Source organism: Nymphalis io, chromosome 13 (genome assembly GCF_905147045.1).
Source record: "Nymphalis io chromosome 13, ilAglIoxx1.1, whole genome shotgun sequence".
NCBI classification, from domain to species: Eukaryota; Metazoa; Arthropoda; class Insecta; order Lepidoptera; family Nymphalidae; genus Nymphalis; species Nymphalis io.
Genome location: NC_065900.1, coordinates 11,827,416 through 11,849,506, shown reverse-complemented (window position 1 = coordinate 11,849,506; position 22,091 = coordinate 11,827,416). Strand labels below are relative to the sequence as shown.

The window sequence follows — 22,091 nt, the reverse complement described above, 5'->3', positions numbered from 1 at the left end:
CTGCCGCATCGGAGTTGAATTTTTTTCCTTATCCAATTATAGTTGTCCAAGTTCCGGAAAAAATGGTAATCTATTGGAGCAAGGTCCGGGAGTCCGGTGGATGTCGCAGATATTTCAAAGGTAGCTCATCTAGCTTAGTGGTTGTTTGTTGTGCAGTGTGTGGTCTTGCGTTGTCGTGAAGCAGCAGTGGCCTAGAGCGATTGACCAATCTCGGTTGCTTAGCAGCTAGTTCTTCCTTCATGGTTTGCAATTACAATATATATCTGCCGTAATCGTTTGGCCAGATTTTAGAAAGCTGAAGTGAACTGGCGCTAGTCCACCAAACACTCACAAGTAACTTTTTCAGAGTCAATTTTCGTTTAGGGCAGGATTTGGCTGGGTCTCCAGGGTTCAGCCATTGCGACGAGCGCTTCTGATTATCGTGCCGTATCCATTTTTCATCGCAAGTAATGATTCGATATAAAATCCCTTCATTATTGTGTCGGTTGAGCAAAGTAACACAGCAGTTGACGCGTGTTTGCAAGTTCGATTCACTCAATTCATGAGGTACCCATCGTTCAAGTTTTTTTACTTTCCCGATTTGCTTTAAGTGGATTAATACAGTTTTATCACTTACCCCGAAGCCTGCAGCTATCTCTGAAGTAGTTTGTGATGGATCCGCTTCCACAATAACCTTTATTTCTTAATTTTATACTTTGGTCTCCGGCTGTCCACGGGGTTAGTTCAAAAGGTCGAAATTTCCAGAACGAAAAGGTTGAAACCAAAAACGTACCGTGCTTTCTTTTACGACACCAGCGCCGTACACATCATTGATCCTTCGAGCTGTTTCTGCAGCACTGGTGCCACGGTAGAACTCGCACTCATTGTGCGGTAATAAGCGAGGCCAAAGAAAAAAATAATGAGGAAAAACAAGTAAATGACTGTTTTTAAAACTCAAATGTACCAGCTAAATAAATTTATAAATTTGAATTTGGAATACTTAACCAAAGAGGAGATATTTCAAATCAAAGTGATCAGAACGACAAAACGCTAATTTCATATGTAAGGACCTAATATTACATATGTAGTATAATTACTGAGATAACAGTAACAATTTTACTGGTGGTAGAGCTTTGTGCAAGCTCGTCTGGGTAGGTACCACCCACTCATCAGATATTCTACCGCAAAACAGCAATACTTGATATTGTTGTGTTCCGGTTTGAAGGGTGAGTGAGCCAGTGTAATTACAGGCACAAGGGACATAAAATCTTAGTTCCCAAGGTTGGTGGCGCATTGGATATGTAAGCGATGGTTGACATTTCTTACAATGCCAATGTCTAAGAGCGTTGGTGACCACTTACCATCAGGTGGCCCATATGCTCGTCCGCCTTCCTATTCTATAAAAAAAAAAAAAAAAAAAATAACACTTTAAATTAGTCTGTATTAGATTCGATACACATATCACTATACTATAATTTACACGGGAAAATGAAACTGTCTAATCATTCGACAATTATTTATAAATAACGTTTTCGAAATTATATTAAGCGCATAAGTGTTTATCGATATCATTCTAAAACGATTAACGAATTCACACTTAAGATGTAGTATACATTTTATTTGCTAGATACGTCTCAGCCACAGAACCAGTAGGTCGGGACCGACGAAATTTATAATTTAAATTAAATAATTAATTACTTAATTGTTTAAACAGTGTTAACAATATGGGTGGTGTAGTAGAGAATGAAGACAAAGTGCCGTTTGAGGAAGCATTAAACAAATCAGGTAAGATTTTAAATACAAAAAAATACTCATTTATAAAATTATTAATTGGTTTTTAGGCATGATAAAATTTAAAAAAAAAAAACTTAATAGATGCCAATATCGGACCTACGTCGTCAGTAAAAATATTCAATAAAAATATATATGTGCATAAGTTGCTTTCTTCATTACGTTATGTGAGACGAATGGCATATTCAGCATAGTTTTGTAAAATTATTTAAATTAAATTATTATTATAATTAAAAATAAACTTAATATCTAAATAACGTTTCGAGTATAAAATCAGTGTTAAGATTTTATTAAACTCTTGATCAAAGAGCACATAATTTCCAATGAATGAAAAATCATAACTTAATCTCTATCTCCTCTACAAAACAGGTTTTGTTTTCTTACTAATATGACAAAACTTTTCGCGCACCCAGTCACTGGGTAGTCAGTTAACACGTCGGTAGTATACGGTAAATTCCGTAGTAAACACCGTTTTTTTAAGTAAATGGAATTGCGTTAGATTGGAATCTAGTGGAGCATACCAAATAGAAAATGCTTCAAGGCAAACTACAGCGGAAAGTGGGTATACCTGCACGAACGGATTAATTAATGCAATAAACAAGTCATAATTAAATTAAATGGTAACTCATTCAGCAGCTTACCACCGCTTCCGATAATTTTGGTGTTCGTATGGTCCTTTAAATAGTAAAACTAAAATAAACATACTTTGGGGCTCATTCTTCATGCCACCTATTATGTAAATCTTTAGTTATAAACCTAATTAGTATATAAGTCTATTATAAATCCTTAACTTTCCTCTTCGATTAAGCGTTCTCTCCGATTTTACTATCGAACGGCCAGGCAAACGCGACCAAAGCGCCATAGGTACACAGTGGAAATTCTCCGCCTACGTACGAAGCGCTTTGAATCTACATTCATCATTCGCACTGCGAAGTTATGGAATGCTTTGCCTGAGTCCGTATTTCCTGATATGTACAATGTTGGTGTCTTCAAATCCAGAGTTAACAGGTTTCTTATAGGCAAGCGTGCTACATCTTAGACCGTGTCGATGCTTAACATCAGGCAAGTCAACGATCAAACGCTGGCCTATTAATTGTAAAAATGGCTTAAAGTTTGTGTGCAAGGAGTTCTGTAAAAAAAGTAAAATTCGAAGAAAATGATTATGAAATGTCAAAAAGTGTTATGCGATATTGACCATGAAAAAGTGTTATGCGATATTGACCATTCCAAGTCGATTTGCAATATTTTACTATAAGAAATGTAGTGAGACCTTACAGAATACAACAGAAGATTCAACCATTTACATCGTTGGGTTACTCTATTCTTGATACAAAAGGTTAAAGTTTTATAAATTTCAGGGTTTGGCCTATACAGCTACTTATTATTAAGCGTGTCGGGTCTTGTGGTGATCGCAGTGGTATGTACAGCCTACGGCAATACCATAATCGTCCCGACCAGTGCTTGTGAACTACAGACCACTACCGCTCAGAGAGGTGTTCTGGCTGCAGTTCCAGTTGTAGGTAAAAAACCAAAAAATTGCAATAAAAACCAATAATTTATTGCAATAAATTTAAATTATAATTTAAATATTTTCATATTAACCTAATTTCCTACTTATTCGTCTTCCGCACACCTGTGAACATTATCTATTTGAACCCAATATTTGTGATAAGCTTAAACATATAATGTTATTTATTCAATAAAGTTCAATAATATACCATTTAGCTAATATAAATATTAGTTAAATGTAAAGATGTATATAAATGTGACAGTTTGTCCTGATGGCCGCTACTTTTGAGGAGAAGGTTTGGATCTTATTTCACCACGCTTCTCCAGTGCGGGTTGATGGGTAAATATGTGGAAGATTTTCAAACACGTTCAGTTTTCATCACAATGTTTACCTACAACACCGAGCACGAGATGAATTATTCAAACATGAAAAAACAGCTCGCAGTGTACCTCCTTATTTCTAATTTTAAGATTTTTTTAAGGTTTGATCGTTGGTGGTATATTATGGGGATACCTCGCTGATGTCTTTGGTCGAAGATTAACACTCATAATATCTTTAATATCGTCTGCGGTTGTCAATTCACTGGCCAGCATATCCGTGAATTGGATAATGCTCATGATTCTACAATTTATCGCTACACTCTTGTGAGTTGAAAAATAAACGTATAAAGATGTACATAATTAATTATTTTTCAATTATTATTTCCAGGTTACTAAATTTGAGTTGTAATATTTAAAAAAAATATTTTTCCAGATCATCGGGTCAGTATTCAATGGCTATGACAATGCTTAGTGAAAGTGTTCCTATGGTAAAGCGAAACATAGTGGTCCTACTGGTGGGGAGTATATTCCTGTTAGCGCAAGGAATTATGGCAGGTATGTACATATTTAAATTTCCTGTTAAATAGTCTAATTACTATAACACTTTGTGCGGTTAATTTTTAAATAATAATAAAAAAAGAAAAAATATATATTTTTTTATTAATCCAAATTACTTTTTCAGTATTGGCAATACCAATAATTCCACTTACCTTCTCTTATGAGTTACCGACCCTTGGTATTTATTGGAACTCCTGGCGGACTTTGCTTTTGGTGTACTCAGCACCAAGTATATTATCTGCGTTATGGTTATTTTTCATGTATGAAAGTCCGAAATTTCTTTTTGCTAAGGGTCGAGAGACGGAAGCTTTAAAAATTTTAAAGAATATTCATAGATTAAATAATTTGGGCTCCAAATCGGAATATAATGTAAGTTTAATACATAATGCAAATGTTCTGCAAAATATAAATTTTGTTTATATATTAAAAATGACAATTAAATTAAACTTTTCAGGTACAAAGTTTTGAGGCGGATACTACGACTAGTTCGATCTCAAAATCTGCTAAAGAGCAAATTTTGCCATTATTTAAATCACCCTTGTTAAAGAACACAATAATACTGACTTTGCTTTTTATATTCCAACAGTTGAGTATTTTCGTTTTGCATATTATATCCACTAAACTGGTGGTTCTTGCAATCAGCGACTAGCGTACTCTCCAGATATAAAAAAATATTATAGATTAACAATTACAATAATGCTTTTTAAAAAATCCATTGTATTTTATTACATTATGTATGTATAAATACATTTTAATGATTTTCAGAATCGGCTCATTCCAAGTGTGGCTGCCGACAATTACTAATAAATTAGTAGAAATATTGGAAACAGGAGAAGGATCAAATCTTACTCTTTGCGGTATACTTCGTAGCAGCATCAGTGCTCCCCCTGATGTAAGTAATAGTTCTATGAATCATTATAACATTAAATTGCAGCAGCACTTTTGAAACGCGTACATTTCGAACGCCTCTTCAATAACAAATGAGGTAATGAAGAGGCGTTCGAAATACCAGTACTATAAATTTCATAAATTCAATTAATTTCAACAAGTCTCTGTTTTAAATTATAACATGTGCTTTGATAATCAGTGAATCAGAATATTGCTATAAGCAAAATATCAATTCATAACAATTATTTCCTCAAAATATCCGTAGACCAGTACATGTATTGATAATTACATAATAATTAAAACAAGATAAATGTCTAATACAGCTTATATGATTATTGTAGCCCGATGCAGTACCTTGTTCATTGAACGTGACGTCTCTTTTGATCGTGCTTGCGGTTGGCGCAATGCAATCCGTTACAAATGCTATTATAAGCATAGTAAGTATTAATTTATTATCTATAATATATATATAATAGGAAGGCGGACGAGCATATGGGCCACCTGATGGTAAGTGGTCACCAACGCCCTTAGACATTGGCATTGTAAGAAACGTCAACCATCGCTTACATAGCCAATGCGCCACCAATCTTGGGAACTAAGATTTTATGTCCCTTGTGCCTGTAATTACACTGGCTTACTGTAATTACACTTAAAATTATTACGAATTAAAATAGTCGAATAGTAGTTAAAAAATTGAATATACTTCTGTAACCTTTTCTTCATTGTTTTGTTCATTGTGATGAAATGTACAGACATATTGCCAATGTTTTAGGTAATAAATCGCATCGGTCGACGTAACATGGTGATGTTTGTAGCTGCATTTTGTGGCTTATGCGGCATTATTGTCAATCTCGTACCTAACGCCATCGGCAGTGCTGTCATGTTCTTCATTTTACTAATCGGTATCGTTAATATCGGATTGTATACCGCCATGGCCGTAGCACTGTTCCCTACTTATCTAAGGTAAGCGCACATGAAAAAAAAACTTATTTCAAAATTTCAAACAAATTCTCATATTTATTCATATCATAAACGTGTCGTGGACAATTTTTTTCAATAGACCCTAATAAATAATAGATATTCATAATACACGAGACAAATTTCGTAGAATATTAAAAATATACATTTTTTCGTAGATAAAGTACATTTCTAAAAGACATACAATTTGATAGCAAAATATCTTCTTTACAGGGCACTGGCAGTGGCTTTTACAATGACTGGGAGTCGTATTGGCGCTTTCGCGTCAGTGCAAATCCTCAATGTTTTACTAGAAAGTAATTGTGAAGTCGGCTTCTACGTCTATTCAGCTGTTTTTGCGTGTAAGTTTAAACTCAAATTAACTTCATTATAAAACAAATTTCTTGTCTAAATCTAAACAATCATTATCTCATCCTTTTTATTGAAATACATTAATCTCGATGTTGAATTGATTATGCATTTTGATATTTTATATATATAGCACCGATCGCCAAATTTCATTAAACAAGAATACATGTCATTAGTTTTACTAAAATTATATTATTATTTATTATCGCTACTTACAAGTGATATTTCTTTTTTTTTTAGCTTCTGCTGTCATCGCCCTTTTCCTTGCCAATGATCGAAGCCCTTAAAATACAGCGAAAAACAATATTATGAATTGTAAATATAACGTAGGTGAGGCACCACTAGGTATATAGAATATACGAGGGTATATAGAATGATAAAATCATTCTCCATTTACAATCCTAGCTATCTCTTATGGACGTGTATACTACGTAGGTATGGGTCGGTTATCGAATAATGTTAAGATACAATACTTCATGTATAATTAAAGAAAGCCTAAGTTACAATTATTACTTAGTAAATTAATAATATTAAATTAATTTACCTACAAAGTCGGAAAATATAGGTCCAACGTCTATCACTCCAAAGGCAATCCTATAGATTACTCGATCTCGACAAAATATAATAATATCGACGTAATGTATTTTATACCAAAAAATAATGAAAGATTTCTCAATCTAGACAGTCTGAGTCATTTTAGAACATGCCAGGAATAAGAGTGATGTTGATTTTTATTGTTAAAACTGAATGTTTCATACCCGAGTATTATAATCACGAAAATTATATTAGCTGCTACTAATAATGGATAGTAGAACTATGATATTGAAGGCGGAATTATAATAGGCTGCAGCCTTAAAAAGAAAAGGCTTTAATCTTAATAATTCCACACTTGACTGTGATTACTAGAGCATAAAACTAGATTTTTATGTTTCATAAACGTATTCTTGTAAATAGTTATTGTAAACACAAATGTACTCTATAAAATAATAAATAATAAACAATAACCTAACAAATGACTTTAAAGATAAATATTCTTATTTATATTTAGTATAATATCGAAGAGAAGTTTGCCATAATAATGTTAAATATTCTCAAACAAATGAAAATATAAACGCGAGATCTCAATGTGATATAAGTGCATCACCGTATCATATTAAAAATGTAAATATACCTATTCATAGTAATAAATTCTTCATTTTAATCTGAGGAAGAAAATATTGTTTTATTAATAAGCTAATTTCCTTCGGCTTTATTTTTACTGTTGGTAGGACTTTGTGCAAGCTCGTCGTGGGTAGGTACCACTCAATCATCAGATATTCTACCGCGAAAATCAGTACTTGTTATTGTTGTGTTCCGGTTTGAAGGGTGAGTGAGCCAGAGTAATACAGGCACAAGGGACATAAAATCTTAGTTCCCAAGGTTGGTGGCGCATTGGCTATGCAAACGAAGGTTGACATTTCTTACAATGCCAATGTCTAAGGGCGTTGGTGACCACTTACCATCAGGTGGTATTAGAAATTCATCTGAAATAACTTTACCTAACGCTGATGATAAAGTAGAAATGCACTTAAAGTCAATTTAATTCTTAAGATAAGATTACTAAAAAATAAACACTGGCTAACATAAATAATACCATAAAGATACTTCTGATAACAATTTATCTTTATGAGGTAATATTAGAGAACAAGATGTTTTCGCCGAGGCGCATGGGTGCGAAATCCGATTCGGCTTCCTGTCGATACGAGTATAACAGTAACCGAACGACAGATTTTCGGCTACGGCTATAATAATAATGTTTTTTCAGTGTATATTAAATAAGGTATATAGATAAGTTTTTTTTGCTGTCGAAGTCCACTGCGTAAAACCACGAACATAAAAAACAAAACCTTATCAAAATTTGAGCCAAATCGTTACAGCATTTTCCGAGATATACGAACTAACACTAGCAATACGATATGTATTTGATACACACTGAAACTATAATTGGTTATAATTTTAATGTTCTACATGTTCTTAGACTTTAAAGGGCACTCCAGATGTATGAATCAATGTGTAAATTCCCGCTGAGATTTTTCTATATTCAGCATAAAACACTAAAACACAACTATAATTGTTTCATTATTATTGGTAAAAATATTTATTTTACTGATTATTTACTATAAATTAGTTTTCTCGTGACATTATGCAAAGTGTTTTCGGTGATCAATATAAAGTTAAGTAGGAAATGATGCAGATTGAGGATTTTAGTAGCGGCCATTTGAACTATCGACGAAATGGACTGTCTTAATCCAAGAATAAGCCATTCTTGTTAATTAACAAATACTAAGAATCATTTCCTGCCTCGGAAAATCCATAGGCCTTACGCTTTCTTTACAGTCAGATTGTCAACCAGTCGCACTATGAATCTAAGTGAATATACAGTACACAATGTTTGTGCACACACTTGTTCACTATAAAACATTAATACTGTGTATATTTACATTATTATACTGCAACTACAAATTTATACATTCCTACTATTTATAGTGTTCGATTTTGAATGGGGTGCAAAATTATAAATAAATAAACATATTTTTATTCATATTTAAAATTTTGTAGGGAAGAAATAGCATTTCATATCTAAATAACAAAAACTTAAATCTCTTTTATTTCATAGTTGCATTTTTTTTTTTTTTTTGCTAAATGACGAGGTCACTTGGTCCAAAGACGAAAAAAAATGAAGGTGTCTGTCATTGATGACATACGTAAATAATACTTTTTTATCGTTCCGTCAATAATTGTCAGAGACTGTCACAAGTTAACTATTATCTATGACTGTCATGATTTGATAACGAAATAAGTATACGAAGCGGCTTAGTCCCTTATCAAATTAAAGTAAAATCGATTGGAGTAACTGACCTATCAATATGGTCAAGAATTTCTAATCAAAGCACACCCCAAATCGTTAAATTTATGGCAAGAGTAAACTGCTGAGTGATGTTCTAATAAGCATCGATTTTTCCATAAAAGCCGCTAATTGATTATTCCCTAGTCATATTAAAAACTTACTAGGGCAGACGTTTGACACAGTGCCCCACAGTATAAAGTTCAAATTAGGAGTACATTTTGTTAATATTGTATATTATTCAGTGTCTTAATGATTATCTCAGCTCTCAAGATACATATTTAAGAAACAAAATTATTCGTAATATCTTAAACATCGCAATTCGCAACGCAGAGCTAATACGGTAAGTTATATCTTGATTAAGAAAGAAATATTTAAGTAGCCTTTATATCAACAAGTGGTAATCTATTAACCTAAAAAATACAAGTTTAAACAGCAATCTGAAAGGATAACATATTTCAGGTTAACACTAATGTAAAAGGAACATAATTGAATATTTTATTTAAAAATCATACACTAAATAATGTACTACAGTACCTAACAGTAGTTTTATTTAATATCAATACATGAACTTAGCTGTATTGTTTTGACAGCATATTAAAGTATGTTACAAATGTTATTATTTTGCAAGACTAGTTGTTGAAAAATTATTTAACCTTTTTTTTCTTCCTGGATTTCCTATAGTATGTTTTAAAGTACAATTAATGATTTGTGTAATAATTAAATATTAATTTATATATTTAATTAGTCAACTCATATTATCAACTTTCTTACTATTTAAAAATTTCATTTTTTAACACACATTCTCGTCTTTTACTTAGAATCTCTGATGGGTTGGCGTTAGCTACCCAGAGGAACTTGCACAAAGCCCTACCACCAGTAATTTCTCATTTCTCTCTTATAAATGTTATAAATACATGAATTTTAAGGTATAAATGAATAGTTATGTTTTATTTAATAAAAATTTCCTCAAATTGTATATATATATATATATATATATGTAATATATATTTTTGATTTTTAATACTAAAACATTACTAAATAAAACTAAAACATAAGTCTGAGGAATATTTAAATATAATTTTTGTCAATAAAATATCTTTTAAGACTGAAGAATCCTTACAAAAGCAGAGACCTTAACAATGTAAGCTTCTTAAATCTAATTACCTAATTACTTCCTGAAACAAATTTACTTTACAAACTGCGTCCATGAGACATAGACTTGGAAAAATATATATATTATAATTTGCTGTTAAACATCTCATTTCTCCAGGTAATATAACTATCTATTGCAACCAATTCATTCATAATTTATACTATATGCACTGTTTATCTCTAGTTCTTTTTGTAACATATTTATTTCATTCTGTACATAATTTTGCATCTGTGCCATTTCAGTTTTGTTATTGTTTTGTGCTTATTAATCTTTTATGATTCCATTACATTTGCATTAAAAAAGACATTAATTGTATATATAATATATATGTATATATATATATTATATATATGTATATATATTATATATATAAGTATGTGACTACAATACAGTTTATATATTCAATAATTATTAGCTTAATGTAATATGTGTACCATTACCATTTTCAGTTAAATCTTTTAACTAACATAATATCGAAATATAATAATACTAAATATGTTTTATTATTGAAAACAAACAGTTTAATTATAAATTATAACATTTGTATACAATTAGAAGTGTCACCATGGCGAGTGGATCTTGGGAGGAATTCTTTGCTGTACATCTACCTCCGACTGACTTTGAAGACAATAGATCACTCCTTAAGGAATTCTGTGAACGGCATGACAAATATGGAAATAAAATTGTTCTCGTAACTGTGAGTATGTTTTGATATTGGACGAGTAATTTATTAATGTTGTCATAATTATGCTACTAATACAACTATTATTACATAATAGTAGTATAGTAATAGTAACAGGCTGGTAATGTCCCACTGCTGGGCTTACATGTCTGTACATAAAGATGGGTTGAGGCTTAGTCCGCCTCTGCTACTTTAATGGGGTTAGTGGTTACACATTTGACAGACAAACATACAGACAATTAAATGATCCCTTCAGGTTTTCTGTCATCATTATGTCCTTTACCGCCGAGCACAAATAATAATAATATCCTGGGACATTATTAACCCACATCCATCTGATCCCAAATGAAGCAGAGCTTGTACTATGGAAACCAGACAACTGATATACTACATAAACTACTTTTCTTTTGTAAATAAAATACATACTTATATAGATAACTAGCTGACCCGTGCCCACTTTTTTGGGCGGTAAACATTTTTACTTGTATTGAAATTATTATTGTGGTTCGGTTAGTACTGAGTGCTATGATTTATCGCCAAAAGTCGCGTTGGCCACAACATCCGACTACCACGAAAAAGTCTTTTCATTTTTCGGGTTAATATATAGCCTATGACACTCAGAAGTAATGTGGCTTTCTATTGGTAAAATAATTTTCAAAATCGGTCAGTAGAGCCAGAGATTACCCCGTACAACCTCACAAACTTTACCTTTTTATAATCAAATCAATCAATCAATCATCAACAGCCAATCGTTGTCCACTGCTGAACATAGGCCTCTCCCAAGGTGCGCCAAAGCTCCCTGTCCTCCGCCTTCCGCATCCAGTTGGTGCCCGCCACCTTTTTATAATATTAGTATAGATTACACCCAGACTCAGGACAAACAGACATGTTCATGCACACAAATGTCAGTCCTGGGTGGGAATTGAACCCACAACCTTCGGCGTGAAATAATAAGTATATACCAACCACGCCTATATCACGCCTCGTCAATAGTAATATGTACATGAAAAATATCTGGTGACAAATTTAAACCCGCGATTTTCTTTTAAATCCAAGTATATTATCCGCTGGGCTATTTTAGCTAAAATATTATAAATAGATGTTACGTTTCTATACTGATAATTATATTGATATTTCTTTAAAAGCCTTTTGTTAACAAAATTTTTATTCCAATTCTGTTCCACACAATCACTCTCAATTCGTTCAGTCTTATATTGTTATCTCTTTCTCTAGAGTTAAACAAGAACAGGATAGAAATACTTTTATTTTTGTTAATTTATTTTAAAGGACCGTAATATAGAATCAGCATTATTAAAATTTTCGTTCCAAAATCATTTAATACATGTTCCTAAGATTCTAAGCTAATATTTTTACATATAATTTCAGTCCGGTGGCACAACGGTTCCACTAGAACACAATACGGTTCGTTTTGTTGATAACTTCAGTGCGGGCACGCGCGGTTCAGCCTCAGCGGAATACTTCCTGGAACACGGTTACGCCGTCATATTCATGCACCGGCAGAAGTCCTTAGAACCTTTCACAAGGCACTTCAGTGGGCAAAAGCTTTTGGATATGCTGGACTTGCAGGAACAAGGACCAAATACTACCATCACAGGTATATGTTATGTAACTTAGTAGATAGTCCCACGTACAGAAAAGTTACAGTTTCTTAAGAAAATTATATATAGAAAGGTGGAAAGTGACGCCCTTATCGTTTTTGTTCTCGAATCAAAAGACAAGCACTCAGGCTGATGTTGTTATCTGTACTTAACAATGAGGTCACGAATAACAAGATTCGTGACCTCATTGTTAAGAACAGTATTGTATTGTAGTTACCATATTGCTGATCACAATAAATTTTTCATAATGATGCGTTATTATATACTATTATATATAATTTTTCGGCGATAGAATAATCGTTGTAGGGTCGGAAGGGACCCAAACGGGTCTAACTACTGATATTTTTTCTGACCATCGTCGGTACGGATCGGAGAGGCTACAGGCTCGCGGCAATATATCGTAGTCGAGCCCAACGTTTGCGTGTCCGGTTTCAGTGAAACCGGACAGCGTGTTCGCGCTGGCGCCCGTGCTGGCGCGCTACCAGGCGGCGCACGCGGCGGGCGCGCTGCTGCACGTGTCGTTCACGACGGTGTCGGAGTACTTCTGGCTGCTGCGCGCCGCGTGCGAGTGCCTGGCGCGCTCGGGCTCGCGCGCGCTGCTGTACCTGGCCGCCGCCGTGTCCGACTTCTACGTGCCCAAGGACAGAGTCGTGAGCACTTTTCATTTTTATCTCTTAATTATGCAGGTCGTAGTAACATCGTGAAAAACGTCCCGAGAAACCTTTGATATTCTTGAAACTATTTTCGATTCGAGTCTCGACTTCGTTAGTTTTGAATACTGTCTACGTAGATCTCGAGGTTCAGTTCCCCGGTTAGGCCAATGAAAACTGTTTTTATGTGTCAAAAATGTGATTGGCACACATTTCGGTCACGACAATAAATTAGGCACACGTTTTAATTAGCAAAGAACCTTGACACGTGTAACTCGACACGACACACGATATTAATCTTGCTGTCCCAAATTGATGTCTTCGAGTTTATCCAAGAACGTGACATAACGTAACGTATAAAGTATTACGTATAATATTCCCTACTACATACTGTTCACGTTTTTCATTAGTTTCATCGTCATCGACCGGATTCTTTAAAATTGACATTGTAACTTCAGTATATTTTCATAAATATTAGAAAAAATATAAGGATGTCCCGAGAGTATGTTTACAACAATATTACATATATACAGTACGTACATACATTCACCGTAAAATACTATTGTGCATAATCAATATTTTTTTGTAAAAACCAACTTAACATGAGATGTAAAAAATATCACATTTCATCCTTCTTTAGGCGGGGTGTTCGCTTATATAATAAAATTTCGAGTGCGGCTCGGCCGCGTGTTAGGAGAAAGGGGGGAGGGCGTGCCTTCAGATATTCGGTATAAAATCGCATTTATAATATTATTTAGTATGTATTTGCAATTTAAAAATTTCTTAATTCTTCTCGGTAGAATTCAGATTCCATTTTCATTCAAGTGTAACTTTAATAATCTTATATACTAGTCTTATATAATCTTGTAAAATTACGTTTCGAACGTACTAGGTACGTTTTTATTTAGAGGTAGAGTGGAAGGCATATTTTTACCGGAGCTACGTCTAATCCAGCACGTATTATATTTTTCAGCCAACACACAAGATGCAATCTGCGAGTGGACCGCCAGTAATTCAACTTCATTTAGTGCCCAAAATGCTAGCCCCGCTCGTCAACCTCTGGGTCCCGGAAGCTTATGTGGTCTCCTTCAAATTAGAAACAGATGAAAATCTTCTAATAACAAAAGCTAGAGCTGCCTTAGAAAAATATAAACATAAGGTAAGTTTTTTTTAATTTGTTTAAAAAAGGTAGGCAAATGAGTCACCTAATGGTGAGTAATTACCACCACCGATAAACATTGGAAATGTAAATTTTAACCACCTCTTACATCGCCAATACGCCACCAACCTTGGGAACTAACTTTTCTTATAAAAGTTGCTTAGCCGAAACAGCATTGTTTATCTAATCACCCATTGAACCCTCGTTGATAAGTTAGGCCGTAATAAAAATCCCAAGGTTGACGGTTCTTTTGCAATGTAAGGAATGATTAATGTTTTTTATATCGCCAATGTGTATGGGCGGTGATGACCATATATCATCAGATGGCCCATTTGCACGTTCGCCTACCTATTACATAAAAAATATATATTTTTAGTTTTTATATTGGTTATATTTTTTCTAATACTTAATTCTGATTCGTGTAGTTAGCTGTTAGATGCTTTGAGTCATAATAATGGTACAAACTTTTTGGTGTGTACCAAGTACACTATTTTGCTTAATATATTTTTTTTTGACAATATTAAAATCAACGGTTCCAACAATTTCCAGATGGTGGTAGCGAATCTGTTACAAACGCGCCACCAGAGAGTGATACTGGTCTCTCCGGATGCGAACCAGGAAATCGTACTCACCAGAGAAGAAGTACACGCAGGTATACATTTTTTTCGTCTTTTAATTAAATATCCCACATAAAATAAAAAATAAAGGAGGACACAATTTGCAACAGTAATAAATCACTCTTTTTACCATCAACGTACCACCAACCGTGAGATACAAGATGTTATGTTCCCTGTGTCTATATTTACACTGACTCACTCGCCCGTAACCATTCGCCGAGTAGTATAAATTACTCCTTCCACGATCGCTACCAATAACCATCCAAGATCCAAGAAGCCCCTTAATGCTCATAATACGCATGAATATATTTGGTCTTACCAAATCTTATGATGAGATATAATAACCCGAGCGCTCGGCAGGTGTGGACATCGAGGCGACCATCGTGGGGGAGATCGTGCGCCTGCACGGCGCGCACGCGGGCGGCGCGCGCTGAGCCCCGCGCGCCCGCCTGGCGCGGCTCTACCTCACCGTGTAGGCGGGCCCGCCGCGAGCCGAGCCGAGCCGAGCCGAGCCGAGCCGAGCCGAGCGCCGAGCGCCCTCGGTCACGTTGCCGTGTCGGTGTCGGCTCGGCCGAGTGGCTCGAGATACTTTAGCGGTTCGTGTGCGATTTGGCCGTATCGTTGCCGAGCCGCAATTATAGCGCGACCGTGTCGTGTGGCGTGTCGTGTAAATGGGGGTCTCGTAGTTTGATAGTAAACAGAGGACGAGTAATATTTTACAAACTGTAACAACTTCCGAAAAATTGTATATCATATTTATACAAGCTACTAGTTGTATGATTAATTAATGTGTCGAAGACACACGTGTAATCATAGAATATAATTATAATGGTAGGTAACATTTGCGAACTGAGTGTTTGTCAAATGATCTTTTAATAAAACGAATAATTTCCGCCAGTCTGAGAGGGGATCATGTATTCTGGGTATTGGGTACTCTGTAACTCCCACAACATGTAATTTCACGATAATCGGTTGAGTAGTAAAGACCCGAAAGCGTAACAAACACACACACTATCGCATTTATATATTGTAAGTATATGTTTTCAGAACAAGATGTTTGTCACCTGAATAGTTTCTAAAAGGTTTTTTTTTTTTTTTTGTAAAATAATCATTTGTCATAGGTTATTTGACAAACAATAGGGAAACGAAACTTATGTTTAATAAGTTTATATATAAGTATATTTTTAATCTATGGAATACTTAATCAAATATTGTCTTGTTACCAGTTCTAGTTGATTTAGTATCGTGAGATAAATTTTAACAATTATTTATAAATATTTTCTAAATTTGAAAAGATTTCATTATGCATCTAGTTGAGATAGTTTTATGTTTACAAATAATAGTAATAATAATAGATATAAATAATATTATTTGTATAATTGTTAAAGTTAAATTATTTCTTAATACTTAAATAATAAAATTAATCTACTGACTGCAAATATCTGTCGAAATCGTCGTTAAATGTATATATATATATATATACTATACTCATGTTGTAAGGGAAATAACTAATAATGACGTTGTCAAAAATTATTGAAACACAACTGTCTTGCAATGGAACGAATTGAGAAGTAAAAAAATTATAGCCAGTGTCACGCGGGATGATGTAATTATTCTAAGAACACGCCATATATTCAAATCTATCACACATTTAAAAGTTATGGTGGAATAAAGAAACTCACATATATGTTTACATGAGCCCTGAAAACAATAAATCTTCCTTTTTTTTGGGTAGTCGTGTAAAAAAATACAAAAAATATCGACTTTGTACTTATAAAACAGGAGACATCGCATAATTTAGACATATATATAATATACAGATATATCCATATAATTTAGCATTTGAAATTATGTAATAAAAGTGTTTTCGTCTAATATGTATACTTAAATTATATATTAATTTATTATTACTATGTTATATATGAGAATAGACAAATTTACAATTAATAATATTCAATGAACGAAAACTAAATATGCAATTCCTAAATAAATTTTGCAGCACGTGCGCGTGCCTTTATTAAACAAAGGCGCATGCGCAAGTACCCGCCCGGGGGATCAGGCGACCGGGGCGCTATAACTCGAACATTTAAAATCTTGTGCGCACTTTATTAGTATGGAGTTATTTGCACGCTATCAGTTAAAAAAGCATCCATATTTGTAAATATCGAAACTAAGACGTCCATATACTATCTTGTAATATTGGATAGTTAACTACATTATGCAGACTGCTATATAACAGGAGACTGTATTTTAATAATTAAACACGCAAACCGTATGTCCTACGTATGTACGTATAATATATGTATCTAGGACATACGAATCAACGTATATATACAATTGGTCTACGATATGGATACATGAGCAGACGAAAGCAAAGTGTTCATATGGATTTTATTTTTAGTTAATCTGTGCAAAAATATGTTTTCATGATGAGATGAATGATGATGAAATACACGAGATGGTAAAATTTCCATCTTATATGTTTGTATGTATCGTAAATTATGTTAGTATAATATAATAAAAAGTATATAAATGATATTATCGTTGTATTTGATGTGTTAAAGATTAGTAAAAAATGTTAGTTACAATAACTGTAATTTAAAGTGTCTGGCAAGTTATTGTCATCATGAGATTCGAACTAAACATGACACTTAATAAAAAAAATGATTTAGCAGTTGTCTACAGTGAAATTTAAAAATTATTTTACGTTTTTACCTATCGCGTATGCACGTCTTGTAAAGTTGTGTCATGCGAGTCCAACAGATTAGTAAGTTTCTTTGAGTTTTAGTTCAGTCAGTGTTCTGACTTAGAAATACTTCCAAATACTCGATACGCGTTTCTACTCTGTTAAAAAACCTACCGCGGAGCAACCAAGTCGATACCTGGATTTGAGTCTGTTACAAATGTCACAGTATATACGTCACATCTCTAATTAGAACTCGGATGTGGCCAAAATTGTCTATGGCAATGACAAAAATTATTTAAAAAAAAAGAGTATAAAAACGTTAATGTGTGCTAAACTATTTGTAATTTGAAATTTAATTGAATCGTGTGTGAATTAATAAATTTAAATTATTGGTGTTATTAAATATAAGAAATATATATATATTTATATAATATATTAACCACATTTAGTCGTAATGTAATGTAAACTTTGAGTAGTTTTTGTATTGTATTATAAAAAACATATAAATCATTATTGTTTATAATTGTAATTAAAATGACATCTACCATTAATACATTAAGTCGAATATTAAAAAGTATTTTTATAGTTTATTTATTTGGTCGGCAGAAGGTAAATGTCTTAATCTATTAAAAGGTCGGACACACTCGTGAGACCAAGAGAAGCTAATACGATAGCGAAATAGCAATAGGTAAAGCCATGGGTTATCCATGGAAGCTCGCTTAAGATTTGCCATTTAATTGACATCATAATCTCGAGCACACGAATAAATTTTCATGCAAAAAATAACTTGCGTCCATATGGACAGGTTTATACAATGTAAGCATTGAAAAATGCGACCGTCATAAAAGACTTATGTAATGATGTGTGTAAAGTATTTGAGCGATTGCGACGCTACCGGTACAATAGCACAGTGAGCGCTTACCATAGACAAAGATAATGGAGTCAACTCCACGTGTCCACTCTGTATACAAGTGATTCTCTCTATATACAAGTATTCTAAATCGCGTTTAAAAGAAAAAAGACCTGTGGACCAATCATTTTAGAAAGGGACGCAGAGTTTTATCTTCCTCATATCTTTTCGCCGATATTTACTTCTCAGCTAGGAAATCATCAATTCTTTTACTTTGTCTATGATTCTACTCTGTAAAACGTCACGGTCGCTTGTCGTTCGTATTCAAACGCCGACGCCTTCTGATGGTGATTTCTACTACTCTAGAATAATTCTTAGTGTCAAATTCTTACGCAGATACAATTTTAAATCAATGTACTACAATACAATTTCGCTTGAATATAGAAATTTGAAAAACGTTTATATAACATTACTTTTCGGGGCAAATTTATAAATCCAACAAAGATTATAGCGATGCCTTATTGTTTAGTTAGATTAATTATTAATAACTGAAAAACATAGCTAAGAAAATATAATATATTATGTTTTATATGCCTTATTTTTATATGTAGATAAAATTATCTATGGTGATGTGTTTTAATTTTTAGGTCTAATTAAAGAGGCTTAAAACTTTTTTTAATAAAGTAAAATAATACAGTTCGACATAATGTATGTAAAAATTGCATATCAAGATCATTTATAGTTCCCCATATTGTAAAAAAAAAAATATATTTTACGTAATAATATATCATTGATGTAATAACCGAGTTAGACAATCCGTATATATTAGTTACAATGCTATCAAAATTCTGAGGATTTTTTTAATATATCTGATTGTCTTTGTCTGATTGTCTGTATGTTAGTTAAATATTTTAATGTTAATGTACGGTTATTTGTTTAAGTGGTTTTAGTACACTATACTTGTCTATATAATCTATATAGTTGTATTGTTGTTGGATGTAAAGGGTATTTATTTATATAGATGTTTGTGAAATCTTGTTGTTATCTAATCTCCGTAGATGTAATATAATACCAACCTCTTTGTAAGTTATTTTATGTATATTTATTATCTGTCATATGAATTTAATTAAAAAAAATATTCGCTGTTATATGTAAATCTTTTTAATTTTTATTTATATACTATAACGAAATTTTGCGTATTATATTCAAAAAATTTAATAAAGATAAAGAAATGCATAGAGGTTGTATATAAAAAAAAAATGTAACCATAATGTTTGTGTGTGCCACTTGTTTAAGGTGTGTGATACGTAATAAACGTATGTATAGATTTTTATAGAAAATGTAAATCTTAGATGTAAACCTTTCCAAATACTTCGACTGATGTTTTATATTTCTAATAAAAAAAAAACTTGTTTCAGCCTACTTTGACTAAAATGTTCGAAATATATTTTTTTTATTTATTTATTGAAGTCATACTAATCGATTTTTTATTGCGATTAATTTATTTTAGCTATTGATTATTGTAATTATAGTAATATTTTATTTTTACCTACATGACGATAGTTGTGTTTTATGTAAAGTAGCTTATTTAACTCTTAACACTCAAAACGATAATTTATCCTAAACAAATTATATTAAAAAGACATATTCACAAACAAACTCATAAGGAACTCTCGATTTGTCTATGGTTTTTGACTTATATTTTTAATCTGTTATTTCGGCACACAAAGATTTTTTACAATCTGCTCTGTGACTAACCGAACCCGTACGAATGTATTATCAATTTAAGATAAAACAAGACAAATTGCCCCCGTTTCTTGTATTCTATATAACGTTTAATATTTCACGTTATTCTTTATTTAAAAGTTCACATTCGATGTTTGAAAAATTATATTTGAAACAATGAGTAGCATTAAAGACTAAATACATCGCACACATTGACATATTGTTTGGTCTTCAGTGTGCCTAGTGCGCTTTTTTTTACTTATACGATAGTGTTGATTTGTATGGAATTCCGATTATTATCTCTATCATTCTATACTAATGTATAAATATAAAAAAAAATGTATATATAAAAATTGCACTTGGCACACTGATTATCCCGTCGTCGTGTTTATCAGACAATAAGATCTATAGTCCTCATGTGTATATATATATATATACTTGTGTTACCAATTGTGACCTTGAGATTTATGTTAAATATTTTTTAATGGCAACGACGTTAACAAGTTCGTTTAATTAAGGGCACACTTATAAGGTACTGGTTCTTAGGAATTTAATTTACATCAAATCAAAAAAAAATTGATCAGCATACTCATTAATCGTTCAACGATAACAGCATTGAAGATTAGCCTGAAAAAAACTTCGCTGCAAATATACAGCCTGAGGTGGCCGATTCCGCGGAGATTCCGGACCCAAAACTGAGCAAGCATCACTGCATTTTGCTTTATTTGTTTTTATAATTCATATCGTGTTTGGCGGGAAACCTACATGTGTCGGATGAAAATGTGCCGCTTGTGTAACCGCCATTTTAACATCGTCGTTGTAAAATGAATGGAACATTGCCATTAAAATAATTTAACGTGAACTTCAAGTAATTTCTATATACTATTTACTTATCCTTTAGGCGTTTCGTGTGAATAAAATATGTATGTGTATAGGCGTAGCCAGTGAAGTTTCACACCGGAATGAAATATTGCTTAAACTGTCGGATTAATCATTAAATAAATCCGCTTTCATTCCAGTCGATTATAGTTGATCATTGATCATTCTTGAATCAATTTCAATTAGTCTGCATATGATTTTTGGTCAACTAAAACTGAACCGTGTAGACCCGCATTTAGGTACCATTTTCCGATGCGTCTTTATTTTAGAAACAGCTGTGTCTGGCTACGTCTCTGGTACTATCAAACAAATGGGTATACCTTGTTGTGATAATGTTCTACAAAAATGTGGTAGTGTTCGATGAGATTTTATTAGAACTGAATATATATTTCATCATTTTATTTATTTGTTTTATTTAGTTTAACCAAAAAATTGACTGCTTATTTAAAGAAATACTGAACAAATGAATGATTATAAACAAAAAATCATTTAAATAAAGAGAAAGAGGGAAGGTCGCTTTACTGGTGGTAGGGCTTTGTGCAAGCTCGTCTGGGTAAGTACCACCCGCTCATCAGATATTCTACCGCAAAACAGGAATACTTGATATTGTTTTGTTCCGGTTTGAAGGGTGAGTGAGCCAGTGTAATTACAGGCACAAGGGACATAAAATCTTAGTTCCCAAGGTTGATGGCGCATTGGCTATAAGCGATGGTTGACATTTCTTACAATGCCAATGTCTAAGGGCGTTTGGTGACCACTTACCATCAGGTGGCCCATATGCTCGTCCACCTTCCTATTCTATAAAAAAAAAG

General features: G+C 33.0%; 2 protein-coding genes across 3 annotated transcripts; both read left to right on the top strand.

Annotated features, from left to right (window-relative positions):
- Positions 1 to 1,473: 1,473 nt before the first annotated feature.
- Positions 1,474 to 7,534, top strand: LOC126772906 (synaptic vesicle 2-related protein-like). 2 transcript variants are annotated; one of them, XM_050493505.1, is made up of 11 exons: positions 1,475 to 1,764; positions 3,129 to 3,290; positions 3,762 to 3,924; positions 4,034 to 4,155; positions 4,283 to 4,527; positions 4,613 to 4,743; positions 4,924 to 5,050; positions 5,388 to 5,483; positions 5,819 to 6,009; positions 6,238 to 6,365; positions 6,613 to 7,534. In XM_050493505.1, the coding sequence occupies exons 1-11, from the start codon at positions 1,704 to 1,706 to the stop codon at positions 6,657 to 6,659; spliced, it is 1,473 nt and encodes a 490-aa protein (XP_050349462.1). In that variant the 5' UTR covers positions 1,475 to 1,703; the 3' UTR covers positions 6,660 to 7,534. The 2 variants fall into 2 exon arrangements, with proteins under 2 accessions (XP_050349463.1, XP_050349462.1); XM_050493506.1 differs by lacking the exon at positions 5,388 to 5,483 and having other exon boundaries at positions 1,474 to 1,764.
- Positions 7,535 to 9,187: 1,653 nt separating this feature from the next.
- Positions 9,188 to 21,680, top strand: LOC126772927 (phosphopantothenate--cysteine ligase). The gene is made up of 7 exons (XM_050493529.1): positions 9,188 to 9,599; positions 10,968 to 11,109; positions 12,481 to 12,709; positions 13,149 to 13,363; positions 14,337 to 14,522; positions 15,072 to 15,174; positions 15,500 to 21,680. Exons 2-7 carry the CDS (start codon positions 10,978 to 10,980, stop codon positions 15,571 to 15,573), a joined length of 939 nt encoding a protein of 312 aa, XP_050349486.1. The 5' UTR covers positions 9,188 to 9,599; positions 10,968 to 10,977; the 3' UTR covers positions 15,574 to 21,680.
- The last annotated feature ends 411 nt before the right edge of the window (positions 21,681 to 22,091 follow it).

What these genes read in the sequence shown, in the direction of transcription:
- LOC126772906 (XM_050493505.1), top strand. Translation starts at nt 1,704, where the DNA reads ATGGGTGGTGTAGTAGAGAATGAAGACAAAGTGCCGTTTGAGGAAGCA. An exon ending in CAATTTATCGCTACACTCTT is followed by an intron (nt 3,925 to 4,033) that starts GTGAGTTGAAAA and finishes ATATTTTTCCAG; the next exon opens with ATCATCGGGTCAGTATTCAA. An exon ending in CTATTCAGCTGTTTTTGCGT is followed by an intron (nt 6,366 to 6,612) that starts GTAAGTTTAAAC and finishes TTTTTTTTTTAG; the next exon opens with CTTCTGCTGTCATCGCCCTT.
- LOC126772927 (XM_050493529.1), top strand. Translation starts at nt 10,978, where the DNA reads ATGGCGAGTGGATCTTGGGAGGAATTCTTTGCTGTACATCTACCTCCG. An exon ending in ATAAAATTGTTCTCGTAACT is followed by an intron (nt 11,110 to 12,480) that starts GTGAGTATGTTT and finishes ATATAATTTCAG; the next exon opens with TCCGGTGGCACAACGGTTCC. An exon ending in TAGAAAAATATAAACATAAG is followed by an intron (nt 14,523 to 15,071) that starts GTAAGTTTTTTT and finishes AACAATTTCCAG; the next exon opens with ATGGTGGTAGCGAATCTGTT.